The 15,042-nt window shown below is 45.5% G+C and overlaps 3 protein-coding genes across 5 annotated transcripts in view; all 3 read right to left on the bottom strand.

Annotated features, from left to right (window-relative positions):
• Positions 1-10,837, bottom strand: part of hoxa3a (homeobox A3a) — a 37,946-nt gene extending 27,109 nt beyond the window's left edge. The window contains exons 1-3 of one of the 3 annotated variants that reach the window (XM_089023031.1): positions 10,554-10,837; positions 2,834-3,387; positions 676-813 (exon numbers count right to left, since the gene is read on the bottom strand). The gene's annotated coding sequence lies outside the window, so the exon portion shown is untranslated. The other 2 variants (XM_089023033.1, XM_089023032.1) reach the window with 2 other exon arrangements.
• LOC148883302 (homeobox protein Hox-A9-like) lies at positions 6,206-9,325 on the bottom strand. Its single transcript, XM_089023044.1, has 2 exons — positions 7,564-9,325; positions 6,206-7,262 (listed from the first exon to the last, which is right to left on the bottom strand). The coding sequence occupies exons 1-2, from the start codon at positions 8,042-8,044 to the stop codon at positions 7,021-7,023; spliced, it is 723 nt and encodes a 240-aa protein (XP_088879170.1). The 5' UTR covers positions 8,045-9,325; the 3' UTR covers positions 6,206-7,020.
• A 71-nt stretch (positions 10,838-10,908) lies between the features above and the next one.
• On the bottom strand, positions 10,909-14,532 carry LOC148883300 (homeobox protein Hox-A10a-like). The gene is made up of 2 exons (XM_089023038.1): positions 13,320-14,532; positions 10,909-11,905 (listed from the first exon to the last, which is right to left on the bottom strand). The coding sequence occupies exons 1-2, from the start codon at positions 14,116-14,118 to the stop codon at positions 11,631-11,633; spliced, it is 1,074 nt and encodes a 357-aa protein (XP_088879164.1). The 5' UTR covers positions 14,119-14,532; the 3' UTR covers positions 10,909-11,630.
• Between the last annotated feature and the right edge of the window lie 510 nt (positions 14,533-15,042).

Below are 15,042 nucleotides of genomic sequence, written 5' to 3'. Positions count from 1 at the left end.
TTTACAGCAGATTTTTTACTCTGTACATATTTACATTTTCATGGATTAAAATGTCACCGACGTTTGCAGGCCAACGAATAAAAAAACTCGCCTGCTTATACATTCTTGATTTGTACAATTCGATCGATAGACAACATTGCGCAATTTTCATAACTGCACTCGTGTGTATTTCAAGGCGCCAATATAGATTTTGTTGTCGACGAATAACTTCGAGTACTCGTTAAACATGCGATTATGAGTCAACAGTCAGGCATGCGCTACTTGTCGAAACCATCTGGGCTGTGTGCAGTAAATTAAAAAAACGCGCACGCGCGCTCCCGCAGAGTCCCCAAACTTCAAACGGACTTGTTTTTCACTCCCGTAAAGGTCAACGTGCCATTCTTCGCTCGTCATGTTCAGATTTGCACTTCCGCGGCGTCGCCACAAGGCGGAGACAAACTCACTCCGCGAGCAGAACATTCGCGCCCATCCCGGTTGGTTTGAAAGTCAACGCCAGATCAACAAACGCAAAGCGGCGCAAAGGGAACGCGAATCGGAGAATAAGCATATCGCGAGATGCGATTTTCCAATCGTGAGACAGGATTAATCGGCGTTATCGCGGCCGGCGGCAAAGGCAACGTGGCGGATATATGATTTACAGGCTTAAATGTAGAGGAAGTCCTTGCCGCGTCTTACCGATTGCGATGGATCCCGTGACAGAAGACTTGACGGAGGGTCCCGCGGGAGTCCGCTGACGCACCGGGACTCCTTCCGAGCATCTTGCCAAAAGCGCATCGGAAAGGAAGCTTCGCGCGTCGGATGAAATCCTCCAAACTGAGAGAAAAACAAAAGAAAAAAGACGTCAGCGGGGGAGGTTGAAGAAGGACGCCGGCTGAAACAAACCGTCCGCGCGGAAGCCGCAGCCTCTTTTCGCGAAAGGCTCTTCTCTATTCCTCGATTGGAAATTATATAGAGATTAGATTAAAAAAAAAAGGTCATGTTCACTGCTCCCGGTCACGTGACGAGAGGCGACCAATGGGAGCACGACTTGCCTCGTAAAGCCCTATTGCCGTGTTGTAAACGTTCATAAACAACAAGGGATTTATGAGCCAGCGCCGGAGGGAAGATCGCGGAGGGAATACAAAGGAGGAGGTCAACGGCAGGCGCCATCTTAGGAGAGGGAAAAGGGAAAGCACACTTCAACACAACACACAACACAACACACTTCGTTGTTTGCTTGCATCATTCACAAATGAAATGTTGTCTGTTGCCGTCGGATACATTTCATACACATAGATGCAGGACTAAAACGTCAACATATTATCCTTGCAATTCACTTTCTACTGAAGTAAAAAAAAAAACATTGAATTGCATTTTAAAGATTTAGCGCTTCAGTGACCTCTTTGAACACGTTTTTTTGTCTTGTACCTAAACATCAAATATTATATGGGCAACGTTGTTTAAATAACGCAACGGTTCACGCTTTATGCTACATTTGTCTTTATTATTTCGCTTTATGTTGACTACTATATATGTGAAGCGCTTTGTTCCAGCTGCTGTGAAAGTGCTATATAAATTAGCTTGTATTGTATACTGTATTGTAAGTCTGATTACACCACACCGAGAAACAATACAATACAATACATATTGATTTATATCGCGCTTTAACAACAGCTGAAGCTGGAACAAAGCCATTAACACTGACAAACTCTCCGATAGACGAAATAAAGCAGTCACAAAGATAGTAGAAAGAAAAGTAGCAGGTAATCTATTATTGGAAAATACAAAAAAAGCATATAAGAACACAAAGAGAGCAAAGTAAAGATATCGAGTGGGAAGTGTAATCGGTAGTTTGTGTGTATGTTGAGTGCGTTTAGAAATGGGGGGGGGGGGTGTATATTGATATCTTGAATTTGTGTAGAGTGTTGAACACAAAATGCTCCATGTATAATTTGCGGGTATTGAATTTACATTTGAGGTTTAAAAAAAATCGGCTCTACAAAAGGAGCTGAAAACAAAATGGCCGTCGAAAATATTTGATTTCTGACTTGTTTAAAATGTTGCTTTGTGGTTGGCAAACGACGCTTAATGCGCTTCGCGGGCTTCCATTTCGCGTTGCGGCGAGTCTTTGCCTCCGAGGACGACGATCCGTCCTGCCACAAGCGACCTCATTTCAATAAAAATGTAACAAAAATCAAAGCAGAGTATGAATTAGGTTCAAACGAGTATAGGATTAACAATAATGAATATGGCAAGAAACAACATCGTGCATTTGAAAAGAAATCGACGTGTGTGTGTTCTTAGCAACACGATCGGCGTCTGTGTGATTTTTAACGCATTTGTGATTCAGGCGAGTTGTCATGACATCAAATCTATGTGAAAATAAAATAAAATAAAATCTTACACAGTGCACCTGACTAATGCGTGATGCTTATTACAGTCCACCTCTAAAAATGAACGCGTCGGGGAATTAAAAAAAGTGCAGCAGCCCTTCCTCGTGGTATGCGCGCCACATTTGAAAGCAGTTCGAGAGCGATTTACACAAAAGCTCACTTTTTTCCCTTTTTTTACAACCACAAAGGGCTGTGAGAGTAATAGGACTGCACGGGACCCCCACGCCCCCCCCCCCCCCAAACCAACGGCAAGGTCTATTGGTGCAGAACACAGAGGCGCTGACCAAATGAATTTATGGCTGGAAAAAGTCATTATTCCCGCGATCAAACTTTTGACGCAGTGGCTCGACCGAATTAACGGAAACACCCAACACACACACTTTTGGGCCAAGTATCCTTGTGTCGAAGGAACGGGTGGGGGGTGGGGGGGGGTCACACTTGGAGTCCCATATAGCACATACCTGCTGTTTACATCATCCACGCAGGCAGGCATGCAGGCAGGCAGGCTGCATCCGGTGTTGTTTCTCCGGGCGGCTGGCGCAGGCGAGCCGGGGCCGGATGCGTCGGAGCAGCTGTCGGGGGGCGACCCGGAGGGGGGTTCCGTGTCAACTCGGCTGGATTTGGGGACCAAAGATCTCCTGAGGACGGAACCTCCAGCTCCGGACTGGACCGGACCGGACCGGATCTGCGTGGAAAGTGCAAATTCCTCGGCTGCGTGGGTTTATTTATAGGAAAGAAGGCCGTCATGCACGTAATGCTATTTTGCCATTTTCTTCCCGTCCGATTTGTTACTCCAGAATCCTCGCTGTCGTTTTTACGAGTTGGCGTGATCTATGAGAGCAATCCGGCTTAGATTTACACCAAAACGCCATTTTGGGCGCGCGAGTGAGGAACTCGGTCACGTGACGTTGGCCAAGTCCGGTTTTCAGCCAATCGGGAGGCAGCTACGACGTCCGTCATGGCGCAGGCCGATCTAAAACGTGGAGCGCGTCACACAAAAGCGGCCGAGCTTCACCTGAAATTACATTAAACACACAACTGGAATGAATACATTTGTAAATGCGTATGAAATTTGAAAATGGATAACATCGATGCATTAAAATTAAACGGGACCCACTCAATTAATTCATCCGTTTATGCTGTCCAAATATTGCTTTGTTTGGTCCTGTCATCATAATATTTATTGTCTTTTCATTCAATGAGACATAAAGGGAAATACCATTTAAATTGCTTTTACTATATTAGTACTTTCTACTATCTTTGCAACTGCTTTATTTTCTGTATAGGATATTGACTTCAATAATGCTTATACGATTGTTGTGAAAATTGGGATAACCTACTATCTTTCTCTCTACTATCTTTGTGACTGCTTTAATTCCTGTATCCGAAAGTTTGCCCGCGCTAAGTGCTTTGTTAAAGTTTCAGCTGGTGTTAAACGTGCTATATAAATCAATATATTGTATTGTATTGTATTGGCTGTCCAAAAGCAGGCTAACCTAAGTGCAGTTTTAAAAATGCTGTCAAAGTTTCAAGCGACCACTCAAAGGTCAAATTACAACCAAATTGTGATTGGCTATTGGACTAATTTATTGATTCATCATGCGTGTATTTTACCAAACCTTGTCAAGTACAGCCATTTAATATAAAGCAGTGGATGATTTTAGAAAAGTAACGATTCGTTTGGAACTGTAGTAAAATGTATTTTATGCAACTGTATTGAACATAATTGATAAGTACATATCTTGATGTCAATGTTGTAAAAATATGGCTGTGTTTATAGAAATATGTAAAAAAAAAAAGTATATGTCTTCCTAACAGTTATTTAAATTTTTGCAGCTATGAAATTATATAGGGATCTGTTAAAAGACAAATATTACTTTAGAGGCTGCAGCTTATCCATATTTTACATTCATTTAAATTGTATTTTTATTTTATATATTATTTTAAACGTAATTAGAAGTACGTGAGTTGTAAATGCACGTGCCCGTGAGAGTTGAAACAAACCCCGACGACCCGGATGCAGGCTGATCCCGTCTAATCGCGGGCAATTGTTTGTCACGTGCACGCGCATGCAGCGACCGTTAAATAGCTGTGATTTTTTTTTGTCTGGACTCTTAAAAATGTGACTAGAGCATCTTTTCAGGCCACCGCGACTGCTCTATAGAGCAGGTCCATTAAAAGCAGACGGCGTGTTCGAAAAAGCAGTGTCGCCCCCTTCTGGAGACGCAGGAGAAAGTCACGCGCACAACGTCGTTTGTGTTTTCTGCAACAATAAAAAAGCATATATTTCATGAGTGTATTCATTATAAATGTGGCCGTTGCTGTGGTTGATCAGAGGAATGCTCTGTTTTTCCGGGCTATGTGGTTCTCGTACTCCAGATTAGTGAAGATACCCTGGAAGAATTTGGCATCAAATATATATGTTTGATGATCAAATTAAACCCACCTTACTTTTACTATGACTAAAGTAATCATACAAAAAAGCAATAAGAAAATTGGGATGCAGCGGTCAGTACTATTTCCTGCAAATAAATGGCACGTTGCAGATTTGACAGAGTATGCAAACGTCAAGGCAATAGTGCATCTACAAAAAAAAACGCTGAGAAATTAGCTAATGCTAACAAATGTTTTTCAATATCATTTTGTTTCGAAATAATTTTGCTTCTTTGTTTTGTTTTATGCTTACCAAACAAGCATATGTTAAATCTTTGGGGGAAATAATCGCATATTAAATGGCAATGCTTCCCCAATTGTATTTTTTTCAACCCCCAGTGCACCCCCCTCCAAAAAAATGCTATCCATATTTGTTCAAACATCATTGCGCGCACGCACAGGCCTGCTATAACACTTAATAGGCGTCTTTATGGCGCGTCTACGAGGGGGTAAGGTTCCCATGCAGGTTGAAACAAAGGCGGCGTCCAAATGACCGCGAGTCGTGCATGCGCGTCCCCGTTGGGAAAAATCCAATAAACCTGATCGTTTCCGCTCGGCCTTTTGTCCGCAACCAAAGAGAAGAAGAAGAAGAAGAAAAACCAAATGGGTGCCATTCTGTAAAGGGCCTAATTGTGTCTGGACGGTCATAAAGTCATTCCAAGTGGAATGCCAGACAGTCGAGGAGAGCAGGCGCTTTATGAGGCTGTCTCTCGCTTGGGCGAGTCTTTGAAGTTCGGCTCCATCTGCGTCCCCCCTGAGTGCGTCATAACACACTCGAGGCATGCAACGACTTCAAAATCGGCTTCGGGAGAATCCGACATCGTGTGAATGGGAGGAGGACGAAGCACGCAAGAATGCACGCAGCGATCATGTGATTCAACCAAAGAAGCTGTGAAGCTGTACACCCTGCCCCCCCCCCCATCCCAATAAAAAAAAAATGCAAACTATTTTCTTCCTGCGCAGACTGGAACCACGCCTTCGAGGAGGTCGTGTTTAGATAAAGACTCATTGACGAAGAATCCTTTCTTCCTGGGAGGTGAGGTCCTGATTTGGAGCCACCAACTACGATTTGTCATTTTCCCGATCAAGTTCCAAAAGGATCAATTTCCATCCGCGTGCAAGCCCTTCACGTCTTTTCCTGGTTTTTGTGTGCGTTTGCCTCGCAGCGCTTTGCACCCCATAAAATGTTATAGCGGTAATTGTCTTTTACGGCTCTATAGAGTCATCGCCATCCTCTAGCATCACGCCCTGTACTGGAGAGTCCAACCAGATATGCTCATATTTGTTTGGCCTTCAAATAAATCTAAATAGCCCCCCTACGCCCCCCTCCCTGTTTTTTTTTTACCTCGCTGAGAAAAATAACTCATTTCAACCCATGCAGTATCAATGAGTCAACCCACTTGTGCAGATAATTTGTTTTATTTTAATAAATAAAGTACAAATTACACTGGAGAACCAAAATTCAGACGGTCGACGGACCGAGAGGTAATCAATGACAACCGACAGTCATACGTCCGGGTAACCTACAGTATTGTTATTTCGTTCCTCCCACTAAAAATGTTTTTCCTTCCCAAAAACAAGCAAAATGAAACCATTAAAATTCAGACTTCTCTAGAAACATTCTAAACTTCGACAATAATTCGCCATGGGAGGAAATATAGGTTATTGTAGGTAGTTGATAAACACATTAGGTAGTCAGTCATGTAAAGTAACTTCGAGCTTCTTTGATAATACTTTGGAGGTTTTCTGAGATGTAGCACCGAAATATATATATATATATCTATTTATAAGACTAAATATAACCCTACAACAAAATGCGAATACGTTGAAGAAACTAGAGGTCAGGTGACAACAGAGAACACAGAACTGGAAACGGCCAAACACAAACAAGCACGAAGACCAGGCCGAATTATTCACTTTAACCAAGTACTAGTAGGATGGGGGTCTGGGGGGGAGGGTAATTCAAATTAAACACCATATAAAAATGGGTAACTAACCAACAAAAATGGAGGGTTAGGGGGCACTGCTAAAATTGTGCAATATAAAAAAGGTAGTCGCTTCAAACGGGAGTCTAACATGCTTCTATACAAGACAATCAAGTCCAATGGGATTCGACTATATATGGAACACCAAAACGAGTTTTTCCAGAAGCTCTAGCAGACGAAAAAAAAACGTTCGCCGTTGGCCTCAACGTAATTCTCCTCGACTCATCAAGTCATTCATCTTTCGACGCGCCATCTTTGTTAAACTTCTTCATCTTCATCCGTCGGTTCTGGAACCAGATTTTAACCTGTCTCTCCGTGAGGTTGAGCAGCCTGGCCACCTCGTACCTACGGTCCCTGGTCAGGTAGGTGTTAAAGAGGAATTCTTTCTCCAGCTCCAGGATCTGGTGCTTTGTGTACGGACAGCGTTTTTTTCTCGTGGCGCTCGCGTGGAGCCAGTTGGACACGGGGTTATCTGCATGGGGAGGGAGGGGGCAGGGACATTGGGGCTGGGTGAGGACTCTGCATGGTGCCTTTTTTTTTTGTCGGGTAGGGGTGAGCGGCTGAACGAACGCAGAGAAAGACCTTCGCGCGCACGGCGAGGATTATCAACGGCAACGTTATAGGGGGGCTCGTCAATTAACAGGGACCGGGCGCGGGTGACGAGGGTGGGGGCACAAAAGGAAACGGCGCGCTAAGAATGGCGTCCCATGCGGCGTGACAGTAAGAACCGGGCGGGATCCGGGGGGCGGAAAGAAGACGCGAGGGGGACTTACTCGGATCGAGGTTCGGCTTCTCGTCGCTCTCCCCGGTTCCGGCGAGCGCCTCCTTCTCCCCGCCTTTGCCGTAGTCGGAGAGGAGCAGCGCCCCGTGCGAACCGGCGGCCTCGGGTTTGATTCCGTAAAGGTGCGAGGTCTGTAATCCGCTCGCGGGGAGGGACCCGGACGTGGGCTCCGATAGCCAAGACTGGTAACGGGCGTCCGACTCGGCCCCGACCGGGCCTTGGGGGTGCCCGTAAGGGTGGTGGTAAACAGACGAGACGCCGCCCGGGAACTGAGCCGGGACGTGGCTCCACGACGGGCCGAACGCGGCCGGTTTGGACGGAAAGGTGCACGGTCCGAGCTCGCCGCGGTCGCCGAAGGAAGGGGGGTGCTGGTAGCCGGGCCCGGACGGGTATCTCGGCGCGCAGAGCTCCTCGCTCTCGGGGAGAATGAGAGAATCGACGTAGTAACTGGTCACCGCTCCGGATGTCGACATAGCGGCAAAGTACACGTTCACGCGCCGACCACAGCGGCCATAAGGCGGCGGCGACGACAACGACGGAGGGGGTGGACCGAAAAACGGGCACCAAAGAGAGCTTCGCGAAATAACAATGTGGAGAAATCAAGTAGCAACTTGGCCCCCTCGCGCAAACTACAGTGGGGAGCCAACGCGGCAGGCGATTGGACGGCGCGGTCACGTGACTACGCGGGCTGAACAATAAAATATAAATCAATCCCTCTTGGTCATTAAATACGCACACGATCCCTAATAATAAGCGCTTGGGGGGGGGGTGAATAAGGGATAAATGAATAAAATCTGACGGATGCTAATATTGGAGAAGTTATGAATGAAACTATGATGACGTCAGAAGGGAAAAATCCGTTTTGGGGCTGCCGTCGCTCCTGCTGTGTGTTCAAGCCTTTTTCTAAAGTCGTTTTCTGAGCTATTTTATAGGCCACGTAAGCACCCTGCTCACCAAAAACTATGGCTAAAAAAACTTGAAGGCGTCATTTGGGCGACAACAATATCTACATTCATCGAGCGATTTTAATAGTTCTTAGTAGCACACGGCCTACATCCTTCACATTTCCGCTTCAACTATGAAATATGCAAAATAAGCACTCGGCTAATCTGAATCTAAAGCGGTTATTTGCAGCCACCAATTTGGGATCGTGTTGAAGTTCCCGTGGAAATAAAACGTGGTCGTTAACTTTAACGTTAATTGGGAGTTGCCTTGAAAAACATTTGCTCCAAATTTACAGTTCACAATCCGCGCACGAGGCAAAAATGAATAAAATAAATTCACAAAATAAACACCCACTGAGTTATATGTGCGTAAAACTTGACGTTTTTATGAATTAAACAGCCTACACGAAACAACACGAATAGCTTTAGATGGTTTGAATTATAATTCGCATTGTTAAATGGTGTTTTTAGTCAAACATATTCGTCAAAATGTTCACTAAATATATACGTATATACTATCCAATTTAATTAAACGTTTCTTGCTATTTATTTCCCCTTCGCCGATTTCTATTTCACACGTTCGGTTCAATGTTATTGTTGACAAAACACATCGCAAATAGCGATTCGTTTCCTAAAAGCACTTTCGCGACGAATCTGAAAGTACTGTGTGAAGCAAACAAAATAAAGACGTAAATAGAACGTTTCAGCAGAATTAACCGAGCAAACATGGCGTATTGTGCTTTGTTTATCGTTGTTGTCGCCTGCACATATGTCACCATGGACAAACAGCGTCGATTTAACCTTTCGCTAGCTTAAACATGCTAATTCAAGCTTTGGGTTAACGTCGTTTAATATTAAATAGTGAGGGCCTCGCGGTGACTATTTTTTTAAATACGAAAGCTGCGATTTAAAAAAAGGGAGCATTACAGGTTGCACGTGACGTCACTGACCGGACTTACTCTGCGGGTATTTGTAGCACTATTTGATTTTTTAGAGATACACACAAACGAACGTAATGTTAAACGTCGAATGATAATTTACGTCGACACCTATCGAGTCTGCCTATTTTTTACTGGTTATTTTTTGGCATTTTCTCACGATTCCACCGCGAGGCAATTCCACGCCAAGCTCCATTGTCATGCAACAACCCGAAATAGACAAGGTGTGCATCCTATTTTGGGAGACTCCCGCCATCTAGGTGCATGTTGTTTAGCTAACAGACATCAAACGACGGTAGAGAGTACAAGAAGGGGGGCGGGGGGGGGGGGCAGGAAGGGGTCTACATAATAGAGTCATCCACAAACGCCTCAGATGAGGAAAACACGCCACCATCGCAAAAGGCTGTAAAGTTAAATCAGGGTGTGTTTTTGTCACCAATTTTACCACAGGGGCTATTGAGTCGGTTCGCTCGGGTAGATAAGAGGCTGTCTGGCGGATCCAAACGTCGCCATAAAGTCCCCCTTTTCCCCCTTCCTTTTGTCTGAGGCACTGCGGCGCAGCGGAAGCATCCGGTCTCATTGCCCGCGGAGGTCGCTGTTGGCCCATTCACCTTCCCCTTCCCCTCCTCCGCGGTGGTCGTAACCGAGGCCTTGTGTCTGCGTCGCGCTACTCGGAGGAATTAAATACCAATTTGGCCGCAAACGGCACATTCTTATGGAAGGGTGATGTCGTGTGATGATATGCCGAGGTGGAAAAGACAACAGATTTGTTTGCGGCTGAGCAAGCGCGTTTTTAGACGAGACGGCGTCGTATCACCTTACACCAAGTATTTTTTGAGCCTCTTTAAATCCACGCATTCGTCGTCGATGTGCATAACTGGGGTAATTAAGACAGTTTCATATTGCAGAGTTCGAAATGCACCCCAACAACATGAAACTACCTAAACCACTCGACAGTCCATCCTGGGGGGCGGCCTCGCGGTTCACACAACCGACCCAAAAAGCGAAAATCCTCAAATCATACCAAAGCGACTCGAACGGACAAAAACAGAATCGCGTGATACCACCGTGAGCCGTCACTCACACAGAATCGCTCTTACCCTTCCGCCATTTCTGTCCCGAATCCAGTTAATCCAAATGTAATCGGCCAAAACCCAAATCAAAACAAACTCCCGGATCTAATATGCAAGCATGCGTCGAGCGGGGACGCCGCCTCTCCGTTTGAAAGGTTCTCCCACGACTGAAGCGGCTCTTCGAGGAGAGGGAGAAAGCTCATCTAGCAAGCCAGTCATAAAACTCCACAATAGCCGCTCGCATGCGGCTAAAACGCCTTCCAGCCTCATTTCTTCATTATTTCCGATGCTAATTACCTAGCACCATTTCCCCCCGACCCTCGTCGTCTTAAATACAATTCAAATGAAACATTGGGATCATGCAGAGATAAAAACACACACACACACGCACACACACACACACACACACACACACACACACACACACACACACACACACACACACACACACACACACACACACACACACACACACACACACACACACACACACACACACACACACACACACACACACACACACACACACGTACAAAGGGAGCAAAAATACAAGCAATGCGCCAGAGCGATAATTTATTCAGCATGACACAATAACACAATGTCGGTATGTACACAAAATATATATACACAAGTAAAAAAACCGGGGCACACCTGACTGCGTCCTATTTTTGTTTTTTTTTTTGGGCGGGAATGCCACAAAAAATGGTTGCCGACAAAATACATCTAACCTGGTCACGTATGAATTGCTTTTCGTTTGTCAGATGGACGTAGTGAGGGCAAAAATGAGTCTGTACGAAATAATAATAATAAATTGGTCTAAAACGTGGACATTTGTAGTTTATATTTTAGGGGGGGGGTGGAACAAGGCCGTCCGATGATAGAAGCAATGAGACGTCAACATTGCAGACGTTTTCATTTGGACTCACAGAGTGTGTGGATCTAAGATGGACCCCCAATGAGAAATGGGTGGGGCCTAGTGGTCGTGATGGCAATGATAGGGAGGGCGAAGGGTTGTGTGTGGGGGGGGGGTGTCATTTGACTCATAATATTTCCCTTTGAGTGTGTTTTGTTTGTTTGTTTGTTTGTTTTTTTTCACCTGGTTCATCACGAAAATCCGTAGTTGGACGTGAGCTCTCGAATCCTGTTTTCTCGCGTCATTTTCTTCAATTTCATTCGTCGGTTCTGGAACCAAATTTTAACCTGTCTGTCAGTCAGGTGCACGCTTTTACTGATCTCCAGGCGGCGCTCTCGAGTCAGGTACATGTTGAACAGGAACTCTTTTTCCAGCTCCAGAGTTTGGTGCTTGGTGTACGGGCAACGTTTCTTCCGGCCGCTCTTTGCCGTCAGCCAGTTAGCCGCCTTCTCGTTTTTCTTGTCGCCTGAAAAGGGATCACCACAACCACACACACGTTTGTTATAATATGCACTGCATTTCGGTTTTGTATTTTTAAGAGCATGCATTGAGTTTGAATGTCTAGTTATATGTTAGCACTTACTGCATGCTACAATGTGTGTCTCGCCCTGTGTGTGTGTGTGTGTGTGTGTGTGTGTGTGTGTGTGTGTGTGTGTGTGTGTGTGTGTGTGTGTGTAATTCGCGCGAATCGGTGTCCATTTTGAATTTCGGTCTTTTATGTGTGTGTGTGTGTGTGTGTATGATTTTTCCTCTCCGTATCTATTCCAGTTTTGCATCAGTGACCGTGTGTGTTTTTGTATATACTTTGTATGTATCGACGTCTTAGCGAGTGTGTTTGTAAGCGTCAATTTTGGTAGTTTTCCCGTCTCTGTGTTATTTTTTTTTTTGTTTTTGTCTGCACGGGTTAGTATTTGTGTTATTGCTAATTTAGGTCACTTTTGCTGCCTATTCGGTCTTTTGTATTAATGTATATTTTTGTGTCAATTATGAATTGTAACGTCTTCAGCGTAGTGCTGCATTTTCAGTAGTAGTAGTAGTAGTAGTAGTAGTAGTAGTAGTAGTGTATTTACATTTTTCCTGTCACACCATAGTGTTTTTTCTGTATATGGTAGCTGTACATGCTCAGTGCGTTGTTTCAGCTTCAGATGTTGTTAAATGGCTATATAAATCAATATGTATTGTATTGTATTTAGTCTTTCTAAAGCCTGCCAGTGTGTATATTCGTCTCATTTTGTGTGTGTGTGTTATTATTTTTTTAGTTTGACGTATTTGCATCACAAATTGGGTCAATTCTTATCAAACAGCCTGCTATTTTTGTGCTTATTTTATAGTCAATTTCCATATGCCATTGTGTCTATTTGTGACAATTTTTTTGTGTGACTGTTTTTGTATTGACATAGCCGCCATTTTTGTTGCTCTGTGTGTGTGTGTATATATATGTGTGTCCGCTAGCGTGTATAACATATCAAATTTCAAATGAATAAACTGTTTTTGTGTTAACAATGGCGAAGAAATAAAATTATAAAACATTGTTGTATAGAAAAAGACAATTGGGACCCTAGCTTAAACCAGGTAGGCTAAAGCCTTCATTTACGGCAAAAGAGTTAGCTGTTGAATCTTCATCAACATTTCTATTCGATCCTTAAATGGAAAACACGCAAAAGGGTGCAAGTTAAGAGCCTAAACCTGAATTTAAGAACCGTAATGGCCATAATTCAAGAACCTTACAAACTGACTGGACTATTGATCAAGATACGAACACTCGCAGTTCTTAGACGTCGCCCAGTAAGGCAAATGCTAAGATTCCAAAGTCGACCGAGGTGAGGAGAAGGTGTCGAACAGTTGTGCAAGAAAACAGTCCGAATGAAGGTCGACTTTACCTTTGGCGCCCTTCTCCGGCCTTTCCTTGTCCAGTTCGTCGGTCTCCTCCTCGGCGGACGAGTCTTCCGCATCCGTAGACTCGCGGACGTCTTCGCTCCCGTGGGGCCGCCGGTCTAAATTCCCCGCGGAAATGCGCTCCTCGCGATCCTCGTCGCCTTCTCGCCGGGCGCTCGGATCTCTCGCGGAGGTCGTCGGCGAGTAGAGGCGCTCGGGGGGGCCCAAATGTGCGTAGGGAGGCTGCGGGCCGTCGGCGTTGTAAAGTTTATGAGGTTGCGCGTGGGTTTGAGGCAAGCGGAAATAGCAGGGCGCGGGAAGCGCGCCCCCTCCTCCGCCACCGTTCGCCGAGCCGGCGGGGGCTAACCTCGAATACGTCAGGTCTTCCGCGCCGGAAGATTTGGGGCGCTTGGACTGCTCATAGAGACAATAGGCGCCCTCTTCCTTAATGTTCTGCGAGAAGGAGCGGGGCGTGACCCGAGGACCCGCGCAGCGTTCTTGGTCCACGCGACGTGACCTCTGCGCGCCCATCCACATCTCCGTCCCGGACAGGTATGCGCCTGGATTCGGCGCTGCGGCGTCGAAGACCCGTTTGGGGTTACCTGCGAAGTATCCATAGTCGTGTAGTCCGTAAGGCACTTCGGCGGTGGCGCCCGTGCTTCCCGCGTAGTGACCGCCGCAGTTTTCAGCCCTGGCGCCGATCAGAGAATCCACTAAGAAGGTGTTTCCGGACGGACTGTCCGAACATGACATTATTGGCGAGTATTTTGGCGAAGGGAGAAGGTAGCCCCCTCTCTCTGACATTTCTGGTGGAAAACGTGCCGGATGTGATTAGAAGCGCCCCTCGTTGCGGCGTGTGCGGCGAGGGGCCAATGGGAAGCTCAGAAAGGCTCTAAGACCAGCCCACTCGCCGTCGAAGTCGCTCGGCTCTCAAGCGGCCGAAGACGCAGAGAAGGCAGCCGTCAAGCGCCTTCATCCGGCGCTTCGTCCGCCATTCGAGAGCCGAGAAGGATTCGCGCTCGCCGTGACACGTTAAAATTGGGGAAATGGATCACGTTTCCACACCCGGTGGAGTCTGGAGCCAAAAAAAAAAATGTGTCCGATCAAGTCTAAGCTTGCACGGCATGAGAAAAAAAAATCGCACGAGACACGAGGAAAAAAGCCACGGGACTTAAAAGGCAATAAAATGTCTAAAATGTGCCGATGGGGCTTCTACCAGCCAGATGGAGCACTTCCGTCAATAACCCCCCCCCCCCCCAAAAAAAAAAAAAAAAAAGCTAATTGGTTGGAGCTAAGATGGCCTGAGGAGAATTGGAGCGATATCAAACAAAAGTCAAATGTTGCCTTCTGCCCTTCTCGCATTCCAACTCGAAGCCATGACCTTAATCCCTCTTTTGGTTTTATTTGGAATGGTATAAAAAAATCATCTCGTTAGAAGGACAACCTGAACAGCCGTGGTGGCTATTTTGTCACAGTGGGAATCATCAAAAGGGCGATCAGGATGTTTGAAAATGTCTTTTTTTGAATAAAACTTTCATTTTGTGTGTGTTTATGAAAATATTACTTTTCTTAACTAAGCATTAGTAAAGGCCTGCTTTTATGATACATATTTAGGAAATAAGAAGTGTATGATCCCCCTCCCCGCAACGATGATAACTGGAGGGCTTGCGACAACGTCATCAAATGGTGCAGCCCGCAAACAGACAAAATCAAAGTTAGTGAGCGTGC

This window comes from Hippocampus bargibanti, linkage group LG20 (assembly GCF_051943395.1).
Source record: "Hippocampus bargibanti isolate YZ-2025 linkage group LG20, ASM5194339v1, whole genome shotgun sequence".
NCBI classification, from domain to species: domain Eukaryota; kingdom Metazoa; phylum Chordata; class Actinopteri; order Syngnathiformes; family Syngnathidae; genus Hippocampus; species Hippocampus bargibanti.
Note: the sequence above shows the minus strand (reverse complement) of the source record. Positions and strands in the feature narration are given on the sequence as shown.

Excerpts from the sequence above, each read along its gene's own strand:
- LOC148883300 (XM_089023038.1), bottom strand. The coding sequence starts at position 14,118 with ATGTCAGAGAGAGGGGGCTACCTTCTCCCTTCGCCAAAATACTCGCCA. Across the intron at positions 11,906-13,319 it reads GCCGGAGAAGGGCGCCAAAG|GCGACAAGAAAAACGAGAAG; the intron begins GTAAAGTCGACC and ends ATCCCTTTTCAG.
- LOC148883302 (XM_089023044.1), bottom strand. The coding sequence starts at position 8,044 with ATGTCGACATCCGGAGCGGTGACCAGTTACTACGTCGATTCTCTCATT. Across the intron at positions 7,263-7,563 it reads GAAGCCGAACCTCGATCCGA|ATAACCCCGTGTCCAACTGG; the intron begins GTAAGTCCCCCT and ends CTCCCCATGCAG.